Source organism: Lithobates pipiens, unplaced genomic scaffold (genome assembly GCF_037356315.1).
Source record: "Lithobates pipiens isolate NorthernLeopardFrog02 unplaced genomic scaffold, aLitPip1_a1.2 Scaffold_28, whole genome shotgun sequence".
Taxonomy (NCBI): domain Eukaryota; kingdom Metazoa; phylum Chordata; class Amphibia; order Anura; family Ranidae; genus Lithobates; species Lithobates pipiens.
Window position 1 is genome coordinate 30,724,870 of NW_027507789.1, and position 23,448 is coordinate 30,748,317.

Consider the following 23,448-nt stretch of genomic DNA (forward strand, 5'->3'; position numbering starts at 1 on the left):
CAAATTATACACAAAACATAAGTCCTTGTGTGGAAATATCCATAAAATGTCTTTAAAGTAGAAGAGTTTCTTCGTGAACCCATCAGAACCAAGAGAAATCCTTCAAAGCCTGAATACCATCACTGAAAAAACACCTTATGTACAAATGAGCCCCGTTGGTAATGCACTCGCCACACACCGGCGATAAATGAGCCTTATATCTCCATACACCATTGAATAGATTCCTAAACTGGGATCCGATCCTTCATGAGTCAGCACAGGTGAAAAATACTAGAGCCTGGTATTTCCTTATAATGAGGGATGGACTCCCGTGAAGAAGTAAGAAAAACCCATCAAGGTTAAGAGGCTTGCGAACACCCGTCCACTCGGATTCACAACGTGATGACGTCAGCACGCCACTCCTCCCGACGAGAGTTTCGTTACACTCTGACGTCATCTTGTTGCATTGTGTTGTCTTTTACTGTCAGAAAGCCTGTGACCCCCTGTCTATTCCAGTGGATCAGAGATCCAGTCAAGCACTGTATGACCTCCCTGAGCAAGGGGGATGGAGGCTTTCTGGCAGGTATTGGGTATATTGCTTAGCACTATTAATTTCATAGTTTCATAGTTAGTAAGGTTGAATAAAGACAACAGTCCATCCAGGTCAACCTGAGCGAGTCTCTACAATTGTCCCTATCCCTGTACATTGCACACTCACATTGGTCCCTACCCTCAAGGAGCCGACAATACAAAGTCCCCATTCATATACTAGGGCCAATTTGGGACAGAAGCCAATTAACCTACCTGCATGTCTTTGGAGTGTGGGAGGAAACCGGAGTACCCAGAGGAAACCCACACAGGCACAGAGAGAACATGCAAACTCCAGGCAGGTAGTGTCATGGTTGGGATTTGAACCAGCGACCCTTTTTACTGCTAGGCGAGAGTGCTAACCACTACACCACTGTGCTGCCCCTATGAGAAAATGTATGTAGGCATAGGACACGCCCCCCCACTACGTCCCCTTAAAGGAGAATTAACAAAACAGAAGCCAATTAACCTACCTGCATGTCTTTGGATGCTGGGATAATTTTCTCAGTTTTTATCTTTGCATAACTTTATCAATATATCAAGGCTGCTGTATTGGTTACTTATAGTAGAACTCCAGCAAAAAAAAAATTCACTTTGAAAAGGCTAGACCCTCAGTCAGGAAAATCCACCCTCACTACTGTCATCAGGACAAAAATGAAATCCAATATTTTATTATTGCCACTTACTTGGCAATATAGAGGCTCTCCACCAATGAGGAACTCACAATTCTAGTGACCACTTTCTGGGCAGATTGTTACTCACTCCCTGTCGTGTTTTTGGGACAAAGTCAGAGGAAGTTTCCTTCAAGTTGGGGCTAATCACAACCTTTGACTGTTGCTACTGAAATAGGGGTCACTGACTCGTCGTGTGCTGGCAAGAAACATTGCATAAACCATTTTTGATATGTTGGTAGCCCATTCATATTGAATGGGCTGCCCTAATGCAAAGAATGTTGACACATGACATAACATGTGTTAACGCGTGTGTATTAATGCACTCCGATGAGTGTGAATGGGCCCTAAAGCTAAAAATATAGTTTTAGAATGTGTTCTACTTTGATTGAAGATTACCAAATACGGAATGATGTCTAAGGTGTGGTGATCAAACTGTGTTCCGAAGAATATTATGCTAAAGAGCTGGCCTGGCATGGCTTGGCGTGCCCAGGGGAAAAAAAAAAAGGAGGGAGGAGAGTCTTTATAGTGTAGTCAGGGCTGCTGTTAGAAATAGCGGGGCCCCATACAGCCTGACAAGGGCCTCCTCAAACCACACACCCTCCTGGCTGAAAGCGACTGAGAACAAAGATTTGTCAGTCCCTTTCTCTACAGCCTCAGCTGCACAGATGAATGTATAGGAAGCTCTCTGAGGCTTCCTGCTCATTCACAAACTAAAGCCTAGTACAGTGTTTCTCAACTCTAGTTGTCAAGGTGCCCCAACAGGTCATGTTTTCAGGATTTCCCTCAGATGAAACAGCTGTGGTAATTACTAAGGCATTGAAACTGATCAAATCCCCTGTGCAAAATAAGGGAAAGTATGAAAACGTGACCTGTTGGGGGGCCCTGAGGACTGGATTTGAGAAACACTGGCTTAGTAAACGCAGTTTACTAGTCTTCAGTGATTGATGGACACAGGAGTGATTGGTACCAATCGCGCACTGTGCTCATTCAGGAAAGGAAGGGGCAAGTAAATTACATTCCTCATGTGCCCGCAGCAGCTGCCAACAGGGGGGGGGGAGCCAGTAGCGCTGTGGCGAATAGGGGCACACATGGGGCCTTCATAGCAGATGGAAGGGGTGCATGAGCTAGTACCAATGTGCATGCAGAACAGTTGGAGGGAGGGAGGGAGGCGGAGAAGCTGACAGTGCTGCAGTGGAAGACAGAAGAGGACTGCAAAAAAAAAAAAAAAAAAAAAAGACAGCACAGCTGGTAATCCTGCTTAGCAGGGGCCCAGACGCCCCTTTTGAACTAATTGGACCTGGGCCCAGTAAAGGGGCTGGCTGTACTGCCTTATCAGTGGCCCTGAGTGTTGTAAACTGTAAAGATAATTGTTATGATGCTTAAAAGAGTATAAGTTTAGAAAAGAAGTTCCACAGTGGGAAGAAAAGAGATACAGTATATAATGACTTCCAACTGTTCAGTCTGCGTTCACCCGACAGGGTGGAAAAAACCTGTCTCCACGCAGGGCTGCAATATTAGCTCTCCATGCCTCGGGGGTTTCCCAACCTTGGTCCTCAGTGGGATTTTCTGGCGGGTGTAAGAAATCGAATGCTAAGGGAGTTTGTAAATAACACCCGTCACGATTGGCAGGGGTGCCAATTGTGTGGGGTCAAAGAATAGTTTGGAGTTGTCTGTTTTGTATAACCACTTGCCGACCAGCCGCCACAGTTGTACTGAGGCAGAATGGCATGGCTGGGCGAAACGACGGTATATAACGGTGCTTTGCCCTGTGGCCAATAGGGGGCGGGCACGCGCCCCCTGAGCCGATGCGAGTGCCCGGTGGTCTCGATCACCGCCGGGCTCCCACGACCGCCACTAAGACGCAGAAAACCCGTACTGTGTGTGTAAACATACAGTTTATGGTTCTTTGAGGGGAGAAGTGACAGATCGTCTGTTCATACAGAGTATGAACAGTGATCTGTTATCTTCCCTGCACAGTCCCCATCCCCCTTCAGTTAGATCACTCCCTAGGACACACTTAATCCCCTTCACTGCCCTCCTAGTGTTAACTCCTTCACTGGCAGTGACATTTTTACAGTAATCAGTGCATTTTTAATCGCACTGATCGCTCTATTAATGCCAATGGTCCCAAAAATGTGTCAAAATTGTCAAACGTGTCCGCCATAATGTCGCGGTCATGGGAAAAAAAAAAAAATAACACAGATCGCTGCCATTACTAGTAAAAACAAAAATTGATAATAAAAATGCTATAAATCTAGCCCCTATTTTCTAGACACTATAACTTTTGTGCAAAACCTACCAATCAATATACACGTATTGCAATTTTCTTTTACCAAAAATATGTAGAAGAATACGTATCGGCCTAAACTGAGGAAAATTTTTTTTTTTTTTTTATATTTTTGGGGGATATTAATAATAGCAATAAGTAAAAAATATTGAGTTTTTTGCAAAATTGGCGCTATTTCTTTGTTTATAGCGCAAAAAATCAAAACCGCAGAGGTGATCAAATACCACCACAAGAAAGCTCTATTTGTGGTAAAAAAAAAGGACATCAATTTTGTTTGGGTGCAACGTCGCACGACCGCGCAATTGTCAGTTAAAGCGATGCAGTGCCAAATCGCAAAAAGTGCTCTGATCAGGAAGGGGGTAAAATCTTCCGGGGTTGAAGCGGTTAAGCATTACATATATTTTTTTTTTCACCCAATAATTAATATTATTATTATTATTGGGGTGAAATAAATAAATGTTATGTTTATGCAGAACAGACGGCTCTCACATTTTCATTGACGCCTCACTCCGGGCTCCTCTGCCGATTGACAGGGCATTTTTCGCAAACTCCCTTTGCGCTATTCAATTACAAATATGCTTGTTGGAGAAAAAGGTACAAAAACCATTCAGTGCAACTTTTACATAAGTAAAAAACAAAACAAAACAAAAAACAAAAAAAACACAGTGCAGGTTTATGTCTGCTGCATCAGTATAGTGCAGTAATAAATCAGATGAAAGTTTTCAGCTTCTTTCCTTTCTTTTAGTATTTCTTCCATATTTTTCTCTGTACTGTTAGTTTTAAAACCTTTGCATAGTCGCCTCAGGTTTGTTCACACTGCACAACAGTCTGTATCCTAGTAGGGTGAGCTTAGAGGAACACTCCATCTAAAATGTATATTTCAATTCTGGTAGAGGTATGCCAACTATATAACTTGGCATACACTGGAATAGTTGTAAAGATTGTGAAAAAATGTATTATTGTAGTTCACTAGAATGACCAGCAGGGGATATTGTCCTACTACAATTTACACTCTGTTCATTTCTGAAGGCAACAAATTCCAGTTTGCGGTTTTGCTTTCAGCTTCATCTCTCTGCACAATCCTGACACAGTTGTAAGTCAAATGTCTAATTATTAGCATACCTTTCCTATGCCCTTGTACACACGGTCGGACATTCCGATCGGAAAATGTCCGATCGGACCGCGTTGTCGGATAATCCGACCGCGTGTGAACTTCATCTGACTTTTTCCGTCGGAATGTCCGACCAACAAAGTTTAAGAGCTGGATATAAAATTTTCCGACAACATGATCCATTAAAAGCCGATATAAAGAAATAGTAGTAGTAAAAAAAAGCACTTGTGGATTGAATCTTTTTTTTTTTATTTTTTTTTTTATTCTCCTTTAAGGGGGCACGGTGGGGCGGCGTGCCCTATGCCTATATACATTTGCTCATAGGGGCAGCACAGTGGTGTAGTGGTTAGCACTCTCACCTAGCAGTAAAAAGGGTCGCTGGTTCGAATCCCAACCACGACACTACCTGCCTGGAGTTTGCATGTTCTCCCTGTGCCTGCGTGGGTTTCCTCCGGGTACTCCGGTTTCCTCCCACACTCCAAAGACATGCAGGTGGGTTAATTGGCCTTTGTCCCAAATCGGCCCTAGTATATGAATGGGGACTTTGGATTGTGGGCTCCTTGAGTGAGACTCATTCAGGTTGAACTGGATGGACTGGTGTCTTTATTCAACCTTACTAACTATGTAACTATGTGTCCCTCATTCCCATCACAAAATGTTGGAAAGTATGGGAATATGCTGGCTTCCAGTGTGGGAATACCCACACTAGACACCAGCGTATTGTTTTAGGATTAAAGTCTCCAATCATCTGTAATCACAGGTGGCATTGCCCTGTCTATATATACAGTATATACACTATATTACCAAAAGTATTGGGACGCCTGCCTTTACACACACTTGAACGGCATCCCAGTCTAATGCTGCGTACACACGATCAGAAATTCGGCCAGCAAAAGACCGATGAGAGCTTTTCGGCGGAAAATGCAAACGTGTGTATGCTCCATCGGAATTTTGCTAGCCGAATTTCCCCCAGCAAAAGATTGAGAGCATGTTCTCAATTTTTCAGACGGAAAAAGTTTCGATCGGAAATCCCGATAGTCTGTAGCAATTCCGACGTGCAAAATTCCTACGCATGCTCGGAAACAATTTGACGCATGCTCGGAAGCCTTGAACTTAATTTTCTCGGCTCGTCGTAGTGTTGTATGTCACCGCGTTCTTGACGGACGAAAGTTCAGCGAACTTTTGTGTGACCGTGTGTATGCAAACCAAGTTTGAGCAGAATTCCATCGGAAAAACCATCACAGCTTTTTCCAAGGAGAATTCCGATCGTGTGTAGGAGGCATTAGTCCGTAGGGTTCAATATTGAGTTGGCCCACACTTTGCAGCTATAACAGGTATTTTTCAGGGTTTGGGCTGGCCCCTTAGTTCCAGTGAAGGGAACTCTTAAGGCATCAGCATTCCAAGACATTTTGGACAATTTCATGCTGCTAACCTTGTGGGAACAGTTTGGGGATGGCCCCTTCCTGTTCTAAAATGACTGCACACCAGTGCACAAAGCAAGGTCGATAAAGACCTGGATGAGCGAGTTTGGGGTGGAGGAACTTGACTTGCCTACTCAGAGTCCTGACCTCAACCGGATAGAACACCTTTAGGATGAATTAGAGAAGAGACTGCGAGTCAGGCCATCTTGTCCACATCAGTGCCTGATCTCACAAATGCACTTCTGGAAGAATGGTCAAACATTCCCATAGACACACTCCTAAACCTTGTGGACAGCCTTCCCTTGAAGAGTTGAAGCTGTTATAGCTGCAAAGGGTCAGCCAACTCAATATTGAACCCTACGGACTAACACTGCCATTAAGGTTCATGTGCATGTAAAGGCAGTAGTTGTCCCAATACTTTTGGTGTGTGTGTGCATGTGTATGTGTATATATATATATATATATATATATATATATATATATATATATATATATATATATATAAAAATTACACACACACACTATGTATATTGTTCACAGGATGCCAGGGACTGGTCCTGGATGGGCAGTATATTTCCCCATTATTTGTGTTGTCTCCTATATGGGGATGATGGGAACTCATTTTTAGTACTCAGGGGTTCTCATCCATGCAGGGTGAGGGTTCTGGGGTAGTTTGGCCAGAGAGGAGAGGACCGATTTACTCTCTGGATTGGTCCTCATGCGGTACCCAAAATTCAGAGGTTTAGAGATCCTTTGGGTGGGAAAAAGGTTCACCCTGATTATAGGGGCTTTGGCCCTGATACGGTTAACCCATCTGCAGGAGAGGCCAGAAAAAGAACAGAAAACAGCCAGCAGGCATTTGCGAGGTGGAGTGGAGTAGAGTAGTTACAGCTATTAGAAAATGTGAACTGTCAGGCAACTGAGCTCCTGCGGTTTTTGCAGGACCCCAAAGCAGATGGGAACCTAAAACCCTGGTGTGGGACTGGTATACTGGCAGTGATCCATCCATTTTTCTTTTATTACACCAGAATTACAGACTGTTTTTGGTTTGTTTTGCTGAAGAAAGCGGTTTTGTTTGCTTAATTTCAAGAGTGCAATAAAGAATGTTTACTTTTAGAAGCGGCTGGCTGGTGATCCCGGGCTCCCTATATTACAATATACAGTGTATCCGGAAAGTATTCACAACGCTTCCCTTGTCCACATTTTGTTATGTTACAGCCTTATTCCAAAATGAAATAAATTTATTAATTTCCTCAAAATTCTACAAACAATTCCCCATAATGACAACATGAAAGAAGTTTGTTTGAAATCTTTGCAAATGTATTAAAAAAAAAAAAAATTTTTTTGCCTCAAGTCTTAGAGTATGATGCTACAAGCTTGGCACACCTATTTTTGGGAAGTTTCTCCCATTTTTCTTTGTAGGGCCTCTCAAGCTCCATCAGGTTGGGTGGGGATCGTCGGTGCACAGCCATTTTCAGATCTCTCTCAATTGGGTCCAAGTCTGGGCTCTGACTGGGCCACTCATGGACATTCACAGAGTTACCCGTAGCCACTCCTTTGTTATCTTGGCTGTGTGCTTAGTGACGTTGTCCTGTTGGAAGGTTTTCATCAAGGATGTTTAGGTATATTGCTGCATTTATCTTTCCCTGGATCCTGACTAGTCTCCCAGTTCCTGCCATTGGAAAACAACCTCACCCATGATGTTGCCACCACCATGCTTCACTGTAGGGATTGTGTTGGCTAGGTGACAATCGGTGCCTGGTTTCCTCCAAATATGACACTTGCCATTCAGGTCAAAGAGTTCAAGCTTTGTTTCATCAGCTCCTCGTGCATTACCATTAAGCCAGTTATTAAAACCCTACAACCAATTGGATACTCACAAACATAAAAAAAAACAGCAGGCATGTAACATAGCTTCAGCCGTGGACAATACAGCCCATTGTTAGACCATCTGGTTGAAGAGCTGACGCGTTTCTTCAACGGAGACTGAAACATCTATGTTACAAGCCTGCTGTTTTTATGTTTGTGTGCACTTGGCGGTGGGGTTTTCATGAATTGTTTGGTGGTAATGCACGAGAAGCTTGCACCCTTGTGTGTGTTTTCTTGCAGTCAACTGGGGCTCGCCCCAGAAGACTCACCAGCTCACCAATCCAGAGTGAATACGCCTAGCATCATTCAACCCACATCCTGTGAGCGTAGGGTGTCCTGGTCCTGCACTTACAGGAGAATGCTGCATAGAATGGCAGTTTTTGCAAACTGCCCACCACCAGAGGAAAAAGAAAAGCTGGAGAAAAGGTATGTATAAAGGTTTTTAAAAAAAAATAGGGTCATGGGTTGCTCTAAGGGGGCAAAGCAGCAGGGGGATCCAGAACATGAAGTTGAATTCTTAGACCAGGACCTCAGTGCTTCACAACCCACAGGATCTTTTCCAACAAGAATTTAACTAAGCCCCCTGTGTTTTATTGAATAACCATGTATAAGACACTAACATAGAGCCCGATATATCTTATTACTTCCAGCCTGCACTATATGTCTAGTTATCAAGTTGGGCTGCCGTTTATCATCCTCTAACAAGGATTGCAGCATGTAGGTGGGAGAGAGAGGTTATTTATTGGTGAAATAAAGGAGAATCCTATTTGCAACCTGACTGAATTAATGATGTAGCATCGATGTTGTTCCCCGCAGCTGGATCCTATTTTTACAAGTCATTGAGACAAATGTTTCGCTAGAAAATTACTGCTCTTATAAACTGCCCAGCTTGAGCCTCATTGAAATACATTAGGATTCAAGGAATAAAAGCAAAAATACCAAAAAAATAAAATATTAGAATTGTATATACTTAAAAGGATTTTTAGCAAACACAGTAGCTTCCTACAGTAATTTCTGAAGGCGTTGAGCACAAGCCATGGCAGTACATTAGTTGTACATTTCCAACATTATTGCCAAGTGGGTTAGTCTTGTATGAATTCTATCCTTTTGTCAGTCACAGTGTTGTAGGAAATGCGGCACCCCTAGCATGCCCTTCTCTCAACACTCTACTTTAACATGGAACTGCAGCCAAATTCTTTTTATTTTGTGGTTCAAAATTTGACAAATAGCCATAAAATCCCAAAAGTTTTGATTTCCTCAGTCACTTCCTGTTCTAGTGACAACTGCCAAACTTTGGATTTCCCCAATGACTTCCTTTTTCAGTAACAGCTTTCAAAAGTTGGGGATTTCCTCTTCTTTGTGTCACAGTGAGTGAGTAAGTCCACATCTCAAATAATTGTTTTGGGTTGCATTACCCCTAAATCATGTAAATGTGCGTCAAAAGACTTTTGGCTAGTAAGCACTTTGGTGCCTGTCCTTTTGAGGTGGACTTGTCAGAAGTTAGGACTGTCGGACACGTGCCCTATTTTTTCTAGCGTGTGAACAAGACCTACCACACATAAAGTTATTTGCATTACCTTTTAGTTGCACTAAACAGATGGCAGATCCAGATGGTAGGTATCTGTTGTAACAAGGTACTATCCAACATACGGAAATTATTATTATGACTTATTATGCTCCAAACTGTGCCCCCTGGACCTTTTTTGACCCATATCTGCTGCCTGCTACCATCCCATCAAAAGGGTACTCTCCTTTTCGCGGGAGACTCTAATCTTGCTTTGAACCCTTCTCTGGACAAATATCCCTCAGAACGTGCGGCCCCCTCTCCTGATGCCAAAAAGTTTGTTCGGTCTCTGCAAATTCATGATCTGGTCAACCTCTAGAGGGAGTTTCATCCCCTGGGTAAAAGATTACACACATTATTCGCATCCCCATCATTCTCACTCTAGAATAGACCATGTGTTTATGCTGAGAGGAAACATCTCACCTTGGTGGTTTCTACTTCCATCCTTGCCACCCCATGGTCAGATCATGATCCCGTTTTGGTGGTTTGTCGCTCCATTCTTGATAAATCCCAATACTCACCCTGGATGATGAATGATTCACTTTCATCCCTCCAAGAGGTCCAGGCTGAAGTTCTGAAGGCCTGCATTAATGCAGGTTCAGTCTCATCCCCTGTAACTCTCTGGGGGGCATACAAGGCGGTTTTTAGGGGACACATCATACAGTTGGCTTTGAAATGTAAAACGGAATGCTGTTTAAAGCAGCAAGACTTAGAGACCCACCTGGAAGTACTTTCAAATGCATTTAAACTATCTCCCACCTCTTCTAATCATAAACTCCTGGATCAGGCCTGCTCAGAGTTGGACCTCTGTCTCACTGATAGCGCTGAGCGTGTCTTACGTTGGTCTCATCAGAAGTGGTGCGCTAAAGCAAACAAACCAAACCAAACCAAATGCTGCCAAACAGACTCTGCACTTTTACTCCTAAATTCACCCCTTTCACATTGCGTACTCAACATAACTTACTCACTGGTAACCCAGTGAAGGTCTTGGAGGAATTCCGCTACCGTCTTACCAAACTGTACTCGGCTCCCCTCACTTTAGAGAGAATTCCTTTTGTGGCAGCAAGACAAAACGTGAAGGGATATCTCCTCCCAGCAGGATAAAATAGACTGATAAAATCTCCAACCCTTCCCTATGCTTTAAAAACAAAGCAAACAAAAAATATGGGATGTTGGAAATCTTGGGAGTGTATATATAAGACATTTACAGAGCTATTTTTCCTGCAAAATTGCATGTACCTTTGTTGTGTGTGAATGCCGGCAAAATCGAATGTTACTAGACTTTTCTATCTAGGTTGGATGTTCTTCAGTCATACAGAACAGAGTAGATTGGAAAAAATACCTAACTATGGGCACCTGATATAGGAAATAAAAACTTATTTAATATGATTCCATCTATTGGCCATAATACAGTATTTTCCTGGTTCACACACGGACATCTGACCTGGAGAGAAAATAACTTGGTAACATTACATTTTCAGCATTCACATAGAATGAAAGTGCATAGAGTTTTGCTGGAAAAATAGCTCTGTGAATGTTTTCTTATTATACCCCTTAATGCTGATATGGTCACATACACTTGGGAAAACAATAATAAAAAAAAAAAGACTGAAAACAAATCTTTCAGTGTGCTCACCTGTGTGTATACTTAGTGCTGGAATACTGGAGTCAATTGCTGGGTGTTTTTTATTTTTATTTTTTGCTTTTTTCATAGTGCTTCTACTCTTTCTTATTATCTCCTTTCATCCAATGTGCAGGGTGTTCGAAATGACGATCTCCTTTCCAATGGACTCAGAACTGACAGTCTCAGTGTTTGACCATGACCTGATCGGATCAGACGACTTGATTGGTGAGACAAAGCTGGATCTGGAAAATCGTTTCTACAGTAACCATCGAGCAAACTGTGGCCTGGCTCTGCAGTATGATGTGTAAGTGTGGAATATTCCAATTGTAGAGGGCCTAAAGTGTTCACCTCTATGATGCTATTAAAAAAAAAAAAAAAAAAAAGGAAGACATTGTTAATGTTCAGTGATGACATCCGGAGAACTCAAGGGAAATATAGGGATAAGTAGCCTGAAATGTTTCCATATATTCAATGAAGAATCCACTAGAGGGCGTATGCGTGCATCAAGGATTTGGCAGGGACAAAAACCCTGTCCCACTACGCTCCTTTTTTTTGGGATTTACATAATACTAAACGTCTGTAGGGTCTATAGCACTGACATTATAGCATACCCATGTAGATGAAATATAGGTTTTAAAGGTAATCTGTTATTTGAATTGAAAAAAAAAAATAGCTGCAGGTATACAGTGCAGGATACTAGATGTACTGCCATGATGCGTTTAAATGTTATTGTACAGAAATATAATGAGGATTTCTACTCCCATTTTTTGTATGTTCCATTTTAACAGTGTTTTGTAATAGAATACAATGTTTTTAGAAGATATGTGTTTGTACATTAATATAATGGGTCATCCTTGAGCACCCTTTTCCTTTTTTGCATATTCTTTTCCTATTAGTTCGTTGGGTTGATGACCCCTTAGTCTTAGCTTGGTTTAAACATTTAGTAAGTATACGCACTTCCTCCACACATAACTTCAGTCGAATACGACAATTCATTTTCTTCATGATACAGATTCCTGTATTTACAAAATCTTTAGTCTAGTGCAGTCATTCTCAACCAGGGTTCCTCCAGAGCAGGGGTGCCCAACCTTTTGAATAGCGAGGGCCACTTAAGTGACTTGGTAACCGGTTGCGGGCCACAATGAGCAGAGCAGGCGGATGACATGTCGTGCAGAGTGAACACAGCCCACTTTACTCTACGGGTCCTCCGATCCGCCCTGACAGAAGGGGATTGACCCCCTTCTTTTTTTTTTTTTTGCAAATCAGATTGGAGGTAGGCAGGTGTAAAAGGACTCAAATCTGTTTACATCTGCTGTTTCATAGAGAATTGAGTTGGACCGATTGTGTAAAGGGGCCTTTCACACTGGTGCAGTGTACCTGTGTCTTTCCTGCGGGTTAGCTACACTTTGCCACAGACTTCTATTATATCCTGCAGGTGTGGTGCACTTTCTAAAAGCTCACCAAACCCGCAGGTAATAACAGAAGTCTATGCCTCAGTGCAGGTAACCTGAAGGGGCGGATCAGTTTGAAAGCATCCCAGTAACCACTGCGCAGATATGCCCATATATACAATGCAATTTTAGTAATAAACTGACCTCTAATAACAACAGTCTCCCATTCAGGTATCGCCTGCTGTTGCTGTATCCGGCAGAGTGCATTTGGCATCACTCCGCCTGTGGCAAGAGATGGCGCTATACAGGAAGCATCAGCTTATACAGCTCTGCTCCACAGCTGCTTGCTTTGCCAGCTTCATTAACAACACAGATGCTCTGGGATAGCGGGTCTGCAACCCATGATCTGGGCTTGCCAAGCTGCCATCCCACAGAAGGAGGTTGCGGGCCACATCAGAGGGCTCCGCGGGCCACTGGTTGGGCACCCCTGCTCCAGAGGTTGTTAGGGGTTCCTTGAGCTGTGTCTGATTGACTTCCCATATGATGGTTCCTGCATAGCTCCGTGTCCGTTGCCACTTGACAGAGCCAACAGCGTGACACCAAATATATATATTTTTTTAATCAGAAGTTTTATTATTATTGCGCCACATAATACAAATAATAAAATGTCATTCAAGCACGACTCAACCATAGTGCTAACATCTGAATATAAAGTAGCACAGAGCTTACCAATGCCACACCAAATATTTTAAGCTGTTGGTAAGGGTGGCATTCGGATCACCACTGTAAAAAGATGGTTTCCACTGAGCCATGATAAATTAAATTAGGCAGGGGTTCCCTGAGATCTAAAAATATTTTTAAGGGTTTGTCTTGGGTAAAAGAGTTGAAAAAGGCTGGTCTTGTGGATAAAATGCCCTTTGTCCATTTTGTTCTATAACGTATTACTTTTTTATCCTTCAGTGATGGCTACAATGCATGGAGAGATGCCTTCAAACCTTGCCAGATTCTCAGCGCTTTGTGTAAAAAACACAGTCTGCCCGCCGCAGAGTACAGGAGGGAAGAGGTCAAAGTGAATAATAAGATCTTTAAGATACCCATTGAGGCATTTCCTGAAGGTAAGAAGATGTAGACCCAATAATGATGGTCAATTAATGTGCTTTTATTTGCCAGATCAAAGCCACAGAAGAGACAGAACCAGACATGACAAGCTATGTCAAGTTTAAAACCTGCTGGGGTTGTCTTTCAGCACAATCTTCTGTGTTTTCAGTAAAAATTACAGTGATCAGTGATGCCTATTATAAAATTATTGCTTTCTATAGTTTATGACAAAAGGCGTAAAGACATGTTATCTGTACGGACTTGCTGCTGGTCTTCGCTACAGTTTCCAGCATGGACAATTTATTTCAAACCTAGTTAAAGCAATTATTTTCTGTCCTTCCAAATCTAATACTAAGCATGCCTCAAAAGCTGCCCTGGGTACCTTGCCTACAATAGTAGAATGCCTACAATAGTATGTTGTAAAAAATCCTATGGTTAGTTTTTAAATAAGGATCTCAAACATGGTCATATACTTCATATACTGGCCCATTTTGAACACTTCTTATGCCGCGTACACACAACTGGACTTTTCAACGGACTTGATCTGGCAGACAATCCCACGGACTTTGCAGCTGAGGTCCGCTGGACTTTCAAACGAATGGACTTGGCCACACACGATCACGCCAAAAGTCAGATGGATTCGAACGTGATGATGTAGAATAAGGAAGTTCATAGCCAGTAGCCAATAGCTGCCCTAGCATCGGTTTTAGTCTGTCGAACTAGCACACAGACGACCAGATTTTTCGACCGGACTCAAGTCCATCGGAAAGATTTGAAGCAAGTTTTATTTCTAGGTCCGCCGGAGTTTTGGGAGGAAAACGTCCCCTGGAGCCCACACTCGATCGAATTGTCCGACGGATTCCAGTCTGCCGGACCAAGTCTATCGAAAAGTCCGGTCGTGTGTATGTGGCATAAGCCTTTAAATTTCCAGTACTGAGCCATGTGTAGCCGACTAATTTGTGCTTGAAAATATACATATTACAAGTTAGTGATCACTGTCTCAAAAAGAGGGCAGCTGTCAATCAATACTCTTAAAAGAAGGGAATATCCTAAGCTTTCTCCTTCGTACTTTTTTAGGCAGTGCAAGGCTAGCTCCACCAACTGCATTCCCTGTTCGCTGAGGGTGTCTTCATTGGCCACTAATAACAAGTGTTATTAGACAGGAAGTGGCCCTTGGCAGGCCTTTTTCCTGGAGGTCAGGTCACTAATAAAAATGTTTTAACTAGTTTCAATGTAGAAATTATCTTGATTTATCTTCTAGACGCTGCTGCCTAGTAACCTAGTCTCCTAGTCCAGCAGTCAGCTTCTCTGTATAGATTCACACCACTTTAAGTGCATTCAAAGTTTTTATTTTAACTGAAGCCCTGATGAAGAGGGAGTTTCTTCAAGCTACTGTAAACCAACAAATTAATTTAGACTCTTATTATCTGGTCTGGTGCTCCTTCCATTGGTGCATGTTTTTTTTACTAATTTCATTGTGGCATTATAAGAGAGATTTATGATTAACAAACAGAAAAAAACAAAAAAAAAAACAGATTCTCTTTCAACTGTTCTGTTTGCATATATTGGCACTATAACCCATTGGTACCATTTGGTTCTTCAATTTAGCACTTTTCCTCTTTTCGAATTGGATCAAACTTTGGAATCTCTCTTTCTGTTACATATAACCTTCACTATCAAAAGCGCCAGTCTTAATTTACTTACCGTGAACAAGCAATAATCCTAGCATCTATCTTGTATTCCAGAGGCTTTCATAAGAGACAAGAACAAGGAAGATGATGAGTTGCTATCTGGTTATGATGAACACAAGGCTTTGCATGTCCTGCATCACTGGGATGAAATGCCAGAGTATGGCACCCGCCTAGTACCAGAACATGTAGAAGTGCGGACCCTCTACAACACTGAGTGTCCTGGAATTGGGCAGGTAAGGAAGAACCATCTATATTAGAAAACTGTAGGAGGACATCCCTCTACACCAAACTTTCTAAACAAAAGGGCCAGTTTACTGCCCTTTAGACTTTAGGGGAGAGCAAACGTGGCCAGTTGTAATAGAAAATGATCAGTAGAAATAATAGTGCACCATCACTGGTGTCAGTGGTAGGAATAGTGATCCATTATTGGGGTAAGTGGGAGGAATCGTTCCCCATCATTGGGGTCGGTGATAGGAATAGTTCCCCCATCATTGGTGTCACTGGGAGGATCAGTGCCCCAAGGGCCAGATAAAGTTGCGCAAAGGGCCACATACCACAGTTTGGAGACCACTGCTCTACACAATGGTTCCAGAAGAACAACAGCCAGTTATGTGTAAAAACTCTTATGCCGCATATATACGATCGTACTATCCGGCGGACTTAGACCAGAGTCTGCCAGACAATTCGACAGTGTGTGGGCTCCGCTGTCCGGCGGACAATCCACTTGACTGTGTGATAGTCCGCTGGACTTTCCAAATAAATGGACTTGCCCACACATGGAGTAAAGTCCGTTCATTTTGAACGTGACTTCAGGTACGACGGGATTAGCGAAGGAAGTCAATGTCGCCGCTTCCATCGGCGAGATTGACACCTTGCTATCCCCGTCGCCTGGTATGGATTTTAAGGGGAACCCCTATGCCGAAAAAACGGCATGGGGGTCTCCCCAAAGTCCCCACCAGACCCTTATCTGAGCACGCAGCCCGGCCAGTCAGGAAAGGGGGTGGGGACGAGCGAGCGCCCCCCCCGAACTGTACCAGGCCGTGTGCCCTCAACATGGGGGGGGGGGGGGGGGGAGTGCTTTGGGGAAGGGGGGAACCCTGCGGGGGTGAGATTGACTTCTTCTCTAGTCCCGTCGTACCTCAAGTCACGTTCAAAATGAACGGACTTTAGTCCGTGTGTGGGCTAGTCCATTCATTTGAAAAGTCCGGCGGACGTCCGCCAAAAGTCCGACGGATTGTCCGCTGGACCTAATCTGCCGGAAAAGTCAGTTTGTGTGTGGTCGTGTGGGGGCAAGTCCGCTCGTTCGGAAAGTCAGGCGGACCTCCGCTGCAAAGTCCGTCGGATAGTCCGATCGTGTGAACGCGGCATTAGCAAGTCAGCTGAGAGCTCCTTTTGCCTAACTATAGACTTAATATCAGCTTCAAACAGCGGTATATCTACTACCTGTAAAACACTTATGTAGCTTGAAGCTAAATTTTATATTTTGCCTCGTGCCTTATTACCTTCTTCATTAATGTGCTTATTTCTTTTTTTCGATAAAACCTTTCCATTTTCATCACAGTACATACCTTTGCGATGACATCACTGGATTCTCTTTGCAAAGCGGGCAGATCATTACTGGTGGCAGAGGCTGGCAGGTTACTGTACATAGCTTCCTTAAAACAGCTGTACCCTGTCTCAGTACAGCTCTCAAGGGCCATCAGGCTTGATGCAAAAAACGGGCTGGCTGTTGGAAGGGTTAAGCAAATATCACATCATTCCTTGATAGGTGGATGTCAGTCTGGAGGAATGGGTGTTCCCAGGCAGACAGCATTTGCATACAGACTGCCCTATGCAGCGCTCATATGTGATGCTGAGCATTTATGATCTAAAGACCTGAAGGGGGCAGGCCAGGGGCAGTCAGGCTCAGTAGAAAAATGGCTTTATGATGCTGAATGTCCTCCAGCCAGGAATTGAGGCTTGTTTTATCTAACTGCCTTAGCTTCTAATGCACACTATAAGAAACTCCATAATGTACAGTAAAATCAGAGTAAGTATTTATGGGATAAGAGCCTGTAGGCAGATGCAGTATGTATTCCCCACTGTAGGTGGTGCTTGACTGATGCAGCAATGCAGAAGGGGAAGGAAGTTGTGAGGAATTTGGTTTCTCTATGATTTTCTGTGGTCACCAGGAGAACAGCTGTCCGATTGGATGCTAGTGCCTATCGTGACCTCTGCGGCCATCTTGGGTGAAGGCCCCCCGGCTTTGTGATTTGGTGCACACTGTGCGAATGGTTAAAGCAATGGACTGGAAACCCATTTGGGTCTCCCAGTGCAAGTTTGAATCCTGCCGAATACGGCAAGTGTGAGCAAGGTGCAGCGTGGTGAGACTGTACAATACCACATTAGTGACTGCTGCAGTCGGAGTCTACCGGAGCTCTTGCTGACACAAGAATGTTAAGACTGAATGTTTTGATTCAGGGAACAGTTGTTCATGGCATTAGAATAGAATGGTACTGCCTGTGAGCAATAAAACTGGAACCAGTTGCATTTTGAAATTAATCTTGCCTTCCTGCAAGAGTTTTGTGTTGCCTTCCACAATGCTAAGAAATGATACAGGCCGATCTTCAACCTAGTTCACGATATAAAGGAGATCAATATGTCTTTCAGGGATCTCTTCATATGTGGATTGACTTGTTTCCAACGGATGTTCCAGCACCACCTCCTGTCAACATCAAACCACGAGAACCAGTAAGGTATGCAAACAAGAGGTCTCCAAAATCCTCCACCCTGCTGAGGTCTGGAGCCATAACTGGAGCCAAAAAAAGGACTTCTCAGGCAAAAAACACAGGGCAAAAAAATCATCATAATGTGGAGTCATGGAACAGCAAAATTATTTGAGCTATGCTTGCATAACAGAACACCCCAGGTTTTTTTTAGCTCCTAGGGGAGCTCAGAAAATAAGTCAAAGATTAATGCAAGCATCTGTAGGTGCCTACTTATCATCTATTGAGACAGGTACCCTTTAAATGTATGGTACCACCACTGTAAGGTACCTCTTCTATACCCATATACTTCACAACCCTAATAAATAAATTTAATTAGCTCATTAAAGCACATAAGTACAGAACATCTTCCTTCCATCCCCATCTGCTCATTAAGCTTCTGTAGTTATTTTGAAGGTCAATAAAATGTTAACACTATTTAATAGCAGTGCTTTGACAGTAACTGGTCTTCTCCTCCCTGACTTGTCTTCTCTGTAGTTACGAGTTGCGTGTGATCATCTGGAACACAGACGATGTCATCCTGGATGATATTAACCCATTTACCGGCGAGCCATCTAGTGACATTTACGTGAAGGGGTACGCGCTATGGCTTTCACACTTTATTTGCTGGTGTTGAAACTCAGTTGTAAAGTCAACACCAATTACCTGCACTTCATCTGATATTTGCATGTCTTTTTTTATACATTCTTTACTGTTTTTCCTTATATTTGCATGTCTTGACATAGAGTAAATTTACAGTGTATTTATTGGGCTGAAAGTTATTTTTTTTCTCTGGAGATAAAAGTGAAATATGTCGGATTCATACGGCTGGTGCCCAACATTGCAGCAAATGGATTTACAGACTTAGATTGTAGTTGTTACTGGTAAAGACATTGCTTTTTTTTTTTTCTTTAGATGGATAAGAGGATTGGAGGGTGAAAAGCAAGAAACTGATGTACATTTTAATTCCCTCACTGGGGAGGGAAACTTCAACTGGAGGTTTGTGTATCGGTTTGACTACCTCCCCACAGAGAAGGAGATCACATACAAGAAGAAAGAGTCAATTTTTTCCTTGGAAGAGTCCGAATTTCGTGAGCCAGCTGTGCTAGCACTCCAGGTGTGGGACTATGACCGTATATCTGCCAATGACTTTTTAGGTATGTAACTTATGGTCTATCTTGGATTTTCCTAAGATTTTACTATATGTCATGACTGTATTAAAAAGATGCAAATGGGACTTAATGAATTGTATCTTAACCTAAAAAATAAAAAAAAAGTTACTTTGAATAGAAGATATAGTAATAACATTTGCAAATGTGTATATAAAAAAGTACAGTGGGGAAAATTATTATTTGATCCCATGCAGATTTTGTAAGTTTGCCCACTTACAAAGAAAATAAGGGTCTATCATAGGTGTTTTTTTAAATGATAGAGACAGAATAATAACCAAAAATCCATAAAAATAAAACACGATACAAATGTTATAAATTGAGTTGCAGTACAGTGAGTAAACTAAATATCAGAGCAAAACATGACTTAGTATTTGGTGGAGAAACCCTTCTTGGCAGAGGTAAGACAAGCTGACAGCTGAATGTAAAAAAATAAATAAAAAAAAAACAAAAACAAAAAAAAAACACAACATGCCGGCAAGTAAAAATTCTGAAAAAAAAAAAACAGCGAGGAGCCCCCCCCCCCCTCTCCCCCCCCCACCCCATGCCAAGGGCCTGGTATGAATTTTCTATTAGAAAATGGCATGAGGTCTTCCCAAAAATCCACATCAGACCCCTATCCAAACATGCATCCCAGCAGGTCAGGAAAGGAGGTTAAGCAAGTGCCCCTCCCGTTCATAAACCATACCAGGGTACATGCCCTCAAAATGGGGGGGGGGGGTGTCCCCTGCCACATAGCACCTTGTCCCAGCAGCCTTCTCTATGAAACCAGTTCACATATCTGCGGGCCAGTCACGGTGCATTTTTTAAAAGAGTCATGTGCGTTTGTTAGTCCGGTTCACATGCAATTTCAAGTGAAATTTCACACCTGAACCACTGAACAAAACGAACCCGGACTCCTTTGAAAAAACGCAGGGATGCCTGCCTTTACACGCAGATGAAGGGACACCTGCCTTTACACACACATGAACTTTAATAGTGTCCCAGTCTTAGTCTGTAGGGTTCAATATTGAGTTGGCCCACCGTTTGCAGCTATAACAGCTTCAACTCTTCTGGGAAGGCCGTCCACAAGGTTTAGGAGTGTGTCTATGGGAATGTTTGACCATTCTTTCAGAAGCGTATTTGTCAGGTCAGGCACTGATGTTGGACGAGAAGGCCTGGCTCAAGTCTCTGCTCTAATTCATCCCAAAGGTGTTCTATCGGATTGAGATAAGGACTCTGTGGAGGCCAGTCAAGCTCTTCCACCCCTTACTCACTCTCATCCATGTCTTTATGGACTTTAAGGGCTTTGTGCAGTGTCATGTTGGAACAGGAAGGAGCCATATCTATACTGTTCCCACAAAGTTGGGAGCATGAAATTGTCCAAAATGTCTTGATATGCTTACGCCTTAAGAATTCCCTTCGCTGGAACTAAGGTGCCAAGCCCAGCCACTGAAAAATAACCCCACACCATAATCCCCCCTCCGCCAAATGATTTGGACAAGCGAGGTTCATAAAGACATGGATGAGTTTGGGGTGGTGGAACTTGACTGGCCTACGCAGAGTCCTGACCTCAACCCAATAGCTGAAGCTGTTATAGCTGCAAATGATGGGCCAAATCAATATTGAACTCTCTGGACTATGCGTGTAAAGCAGGCATCACTAAATGGCGGACCGCGGGCCGAATCCGGACCCAGTAGCAGCCATATCCGGCCCGCAGACTCGCAAATAGTTGCCTGCGTGTTTTCTATCCCCTGCCGGATTGCCAGCCCGCCGCTGCCGCTAAAATCCTTGATTTACACGTGAGGCTTGGCAGGTGTCTCCCTTTCATCATTGCATCACTCCCCTTCCTTATTCACACAAGCCTGGAAGCGCTGCAGGTCCGGACAAAGGGCGGGACTTATCAAGTTACGAAGTGGGTGATTGGTTGCTAGGCAGTGGGGCGGTCCCAGCAACCAATCACCCCCTTTTAACTTGAAAAGTCCCGCCCTTTGTCCGGACCTGCCATGCGTGCTTCCCGGCTTGTGTGAATAAGGTAGGGCAGTGTGGGGAGGGGGAGGAAGGGGGAATGCTGCAGGAATGCTGCGATGATGAAAGGGACAGTCTGACGCTGTAATGTTGAGGGAGGACTGATGGAGTGGGATCTGTAATGGGGGGTCTGTATAACGGGGGTCTGTGATGGAGTGGGGTCTGCATTGGGGGGGGGGGGATCTGTGATGGAATGGGGTCTGCATTGGGGGGGGGGGGATCTGTGATGGAATGGGGTCTGCATTGGGGGGGGGGGATCTGTGATGGAATGGGGTCTGCATTGGGGGGGGGATCTGTGATGGAATGGGGTCTGTGATAGAGTGGGATCTGTATTAGAGGGGTCTGTGATGGAGTGAGGTCTGTGATGGAATGGGGTCTGTAACGGGGGGCCTGTGATGGAGTGGGGCCGTTAATGGGGGATCTGTGATGGAGGGGGATCTGTATCGGGGGGGTCTGTGATAGAGGGGGATCTGTATGGGGGGGGTCTGTGATGGAGGGGGATCTGTATGGGGGGGGTCTGCGATGGAGGGGGATCTGTATCGGGGGGGTCTGTGATGGAGGGGGATCTGTATCGGGGGGGAGTCTGTGATGGAGGGGGATCTATATCGGGGGGGGAGTCTGTGATGGAGGGGGATCTATATCGGGGGGGGAGTCTGTGATGGAGGGGGATCTGTATCGGGGGGGGTCTGTGATGGAGGGGGATCTGTATCGGGGGGTCTGTGATGGAGGGGGATCTGTATCGGGGGGGGTCTGTGATGGAGGGGGATCTGTATCGGGGGGGGTCTGTGATGGAGGGGGATCTGTATCGAGGGGGATCTGTATCGGGGGGGTCTGTGATGGAGGGGGATCTGTATTGGAGGGGGATCTGTATTGGGGGGGGATCTGTATCGGGGGGGGGGGGGTCTGTGATGGAGGGGGATCTGTATCGGAGGGGATATTTGTGATGGAGTGGGGTCTGTAATGGGAGGATATGTGATCGAGGGATCTATGATGGAGTGGGGTCTGTATTAGGGGGGGATCTGTTATGGAGTGGGGTCTGTGATGGGGGGGGGATATGTGATGGAGTGAGGATCTGTGCTGAGGGGGGGGGTCTGTGGTGAAGATGATCTGTAATGGGGGATCTGTGTTTGTGGGGGGGGTCTGTAATGAGGTGGGGGGTTCTGTGATGGGGGGTCTTTAAAAGGACACATTGTGATGAGTCTGTAATGGGTTGCGGGGTTTCTGATGGGGGGACTGTGATGTAAAAGTGAGAAATGTGCTGTGAAGGGGGGACTGAGGGCACTGATGTAAGGGCTTGTCCACACTTGTGCAGAGATCTGTTTTTCTGCCCTAGAAAATCCCAGGTATCTACAAGGGCAATAGAAAACAATTGTGATGTGCACGGGAGGCTGTAATGTGAAGGATCAGAGTCATGACCAATATGACATTCGGACCTCCGCGGGAAGAAAATTTTACTGACCGGACCCCCGTGAATTTTAATTCAGTACCCCTGGTGTAAAGGAAGGTGTCCCAATACTTTTGGTAATAAAGTGTATGTGAACCACCCCCTTAAACTGAACGTTCAGTGGAGCTTTAAAAAATAAAAGTGTAAGTACTAATGTAAGTTACCTTTAGCAATTTATTTGAGATATAATTGGGGATAAAAGTAAAAAGCGTATGTTAGACAAGGCACAGGTCAGTTATGTATGATCTGTAATTCATTCGAATTTTACAAATTGGTTTAACCTGTTTTTTTTTTTTTATTATATCACAAGACTTTGTATGAAACTGAGAAAAATAAAATTAGATGTCCACTTTTGTTTTCCCATCTGCAATTTACTTCTGCTGGAATTGGGTTGGGTTCAGTACAGATGATATTTATTGGATCAACAAAAACTAATTTTTCATATTTCAGGATCAATTGAACTGAAATTAAGCGACATGGTGCGAGGAGCAAAGACGTCTCAACAATGCACCATCAAGATGGCCAAGGACAAAGCCACTCCGCGCTTCTCCATCTTTAGAAATAAGCGCATGAAAGGCTGGTGGCCATTTGTCAAGCTCAAGAGTGAGGAGGACATCGAGAGGGAAGAACGGGAGGCGGAGGAAAAAAGCAAGAAAAAGAAGAAGAAGAGGAAACATGTTAGGATAGAGGATGTGCAGTATACTGATACCAGTGGAAACGTCTACATTCTGGCGGTGAGTCAAGGAAAAACCACATCCATTGTACAGGCAGGCCCGCAAATGGGGTT

The 23,448-nt window shown here is 43.8% G+C and overlaps 1 protein-coding gene across 1 annotated transcript in view; it reads left to right on the forward strand.

The window, feature by feature from the left end:
• Positions 1 to 23,448, forward strand: part of LOC143935273 (fer-1-like protein 4) — a 195,606-nt gene that overhangs the window by 157,690 nt on the left and 14,468 nt on the right. The window contains exons 37-43 of the mRNA XM_077459016.1: positions 11,251 to 11,421; positions 13,469 to 13,623; positions 15,352 to 15,530; positions 17,947 to 18,032; positions 18,540 to 18,638; positions 18,957 to 19,198; positions 23,112 to 23,395. Coding sequence (XP_077315142.1) covers positions 11,251 to 11,421; positions 13,469 to 13,623; positions 15,352 to 15,530; positions 17,947 to 18,032; positions 18,540 to 18,638; positions 18,957 to 19,198; positions 23,112 to 23,395 — 1,216 coding nt within the window. The remainder of the gene's footprint in view (positions 1 to 11,250; positions 11,422 to 13,468; positions 13,624 to 15,351; positions 15,531 to 17,946; positions 18,033 to 18,539; positions 18,639 to 18,956; positions 19,199 to 23,111; positions 23,396 to 23,448) is intronic.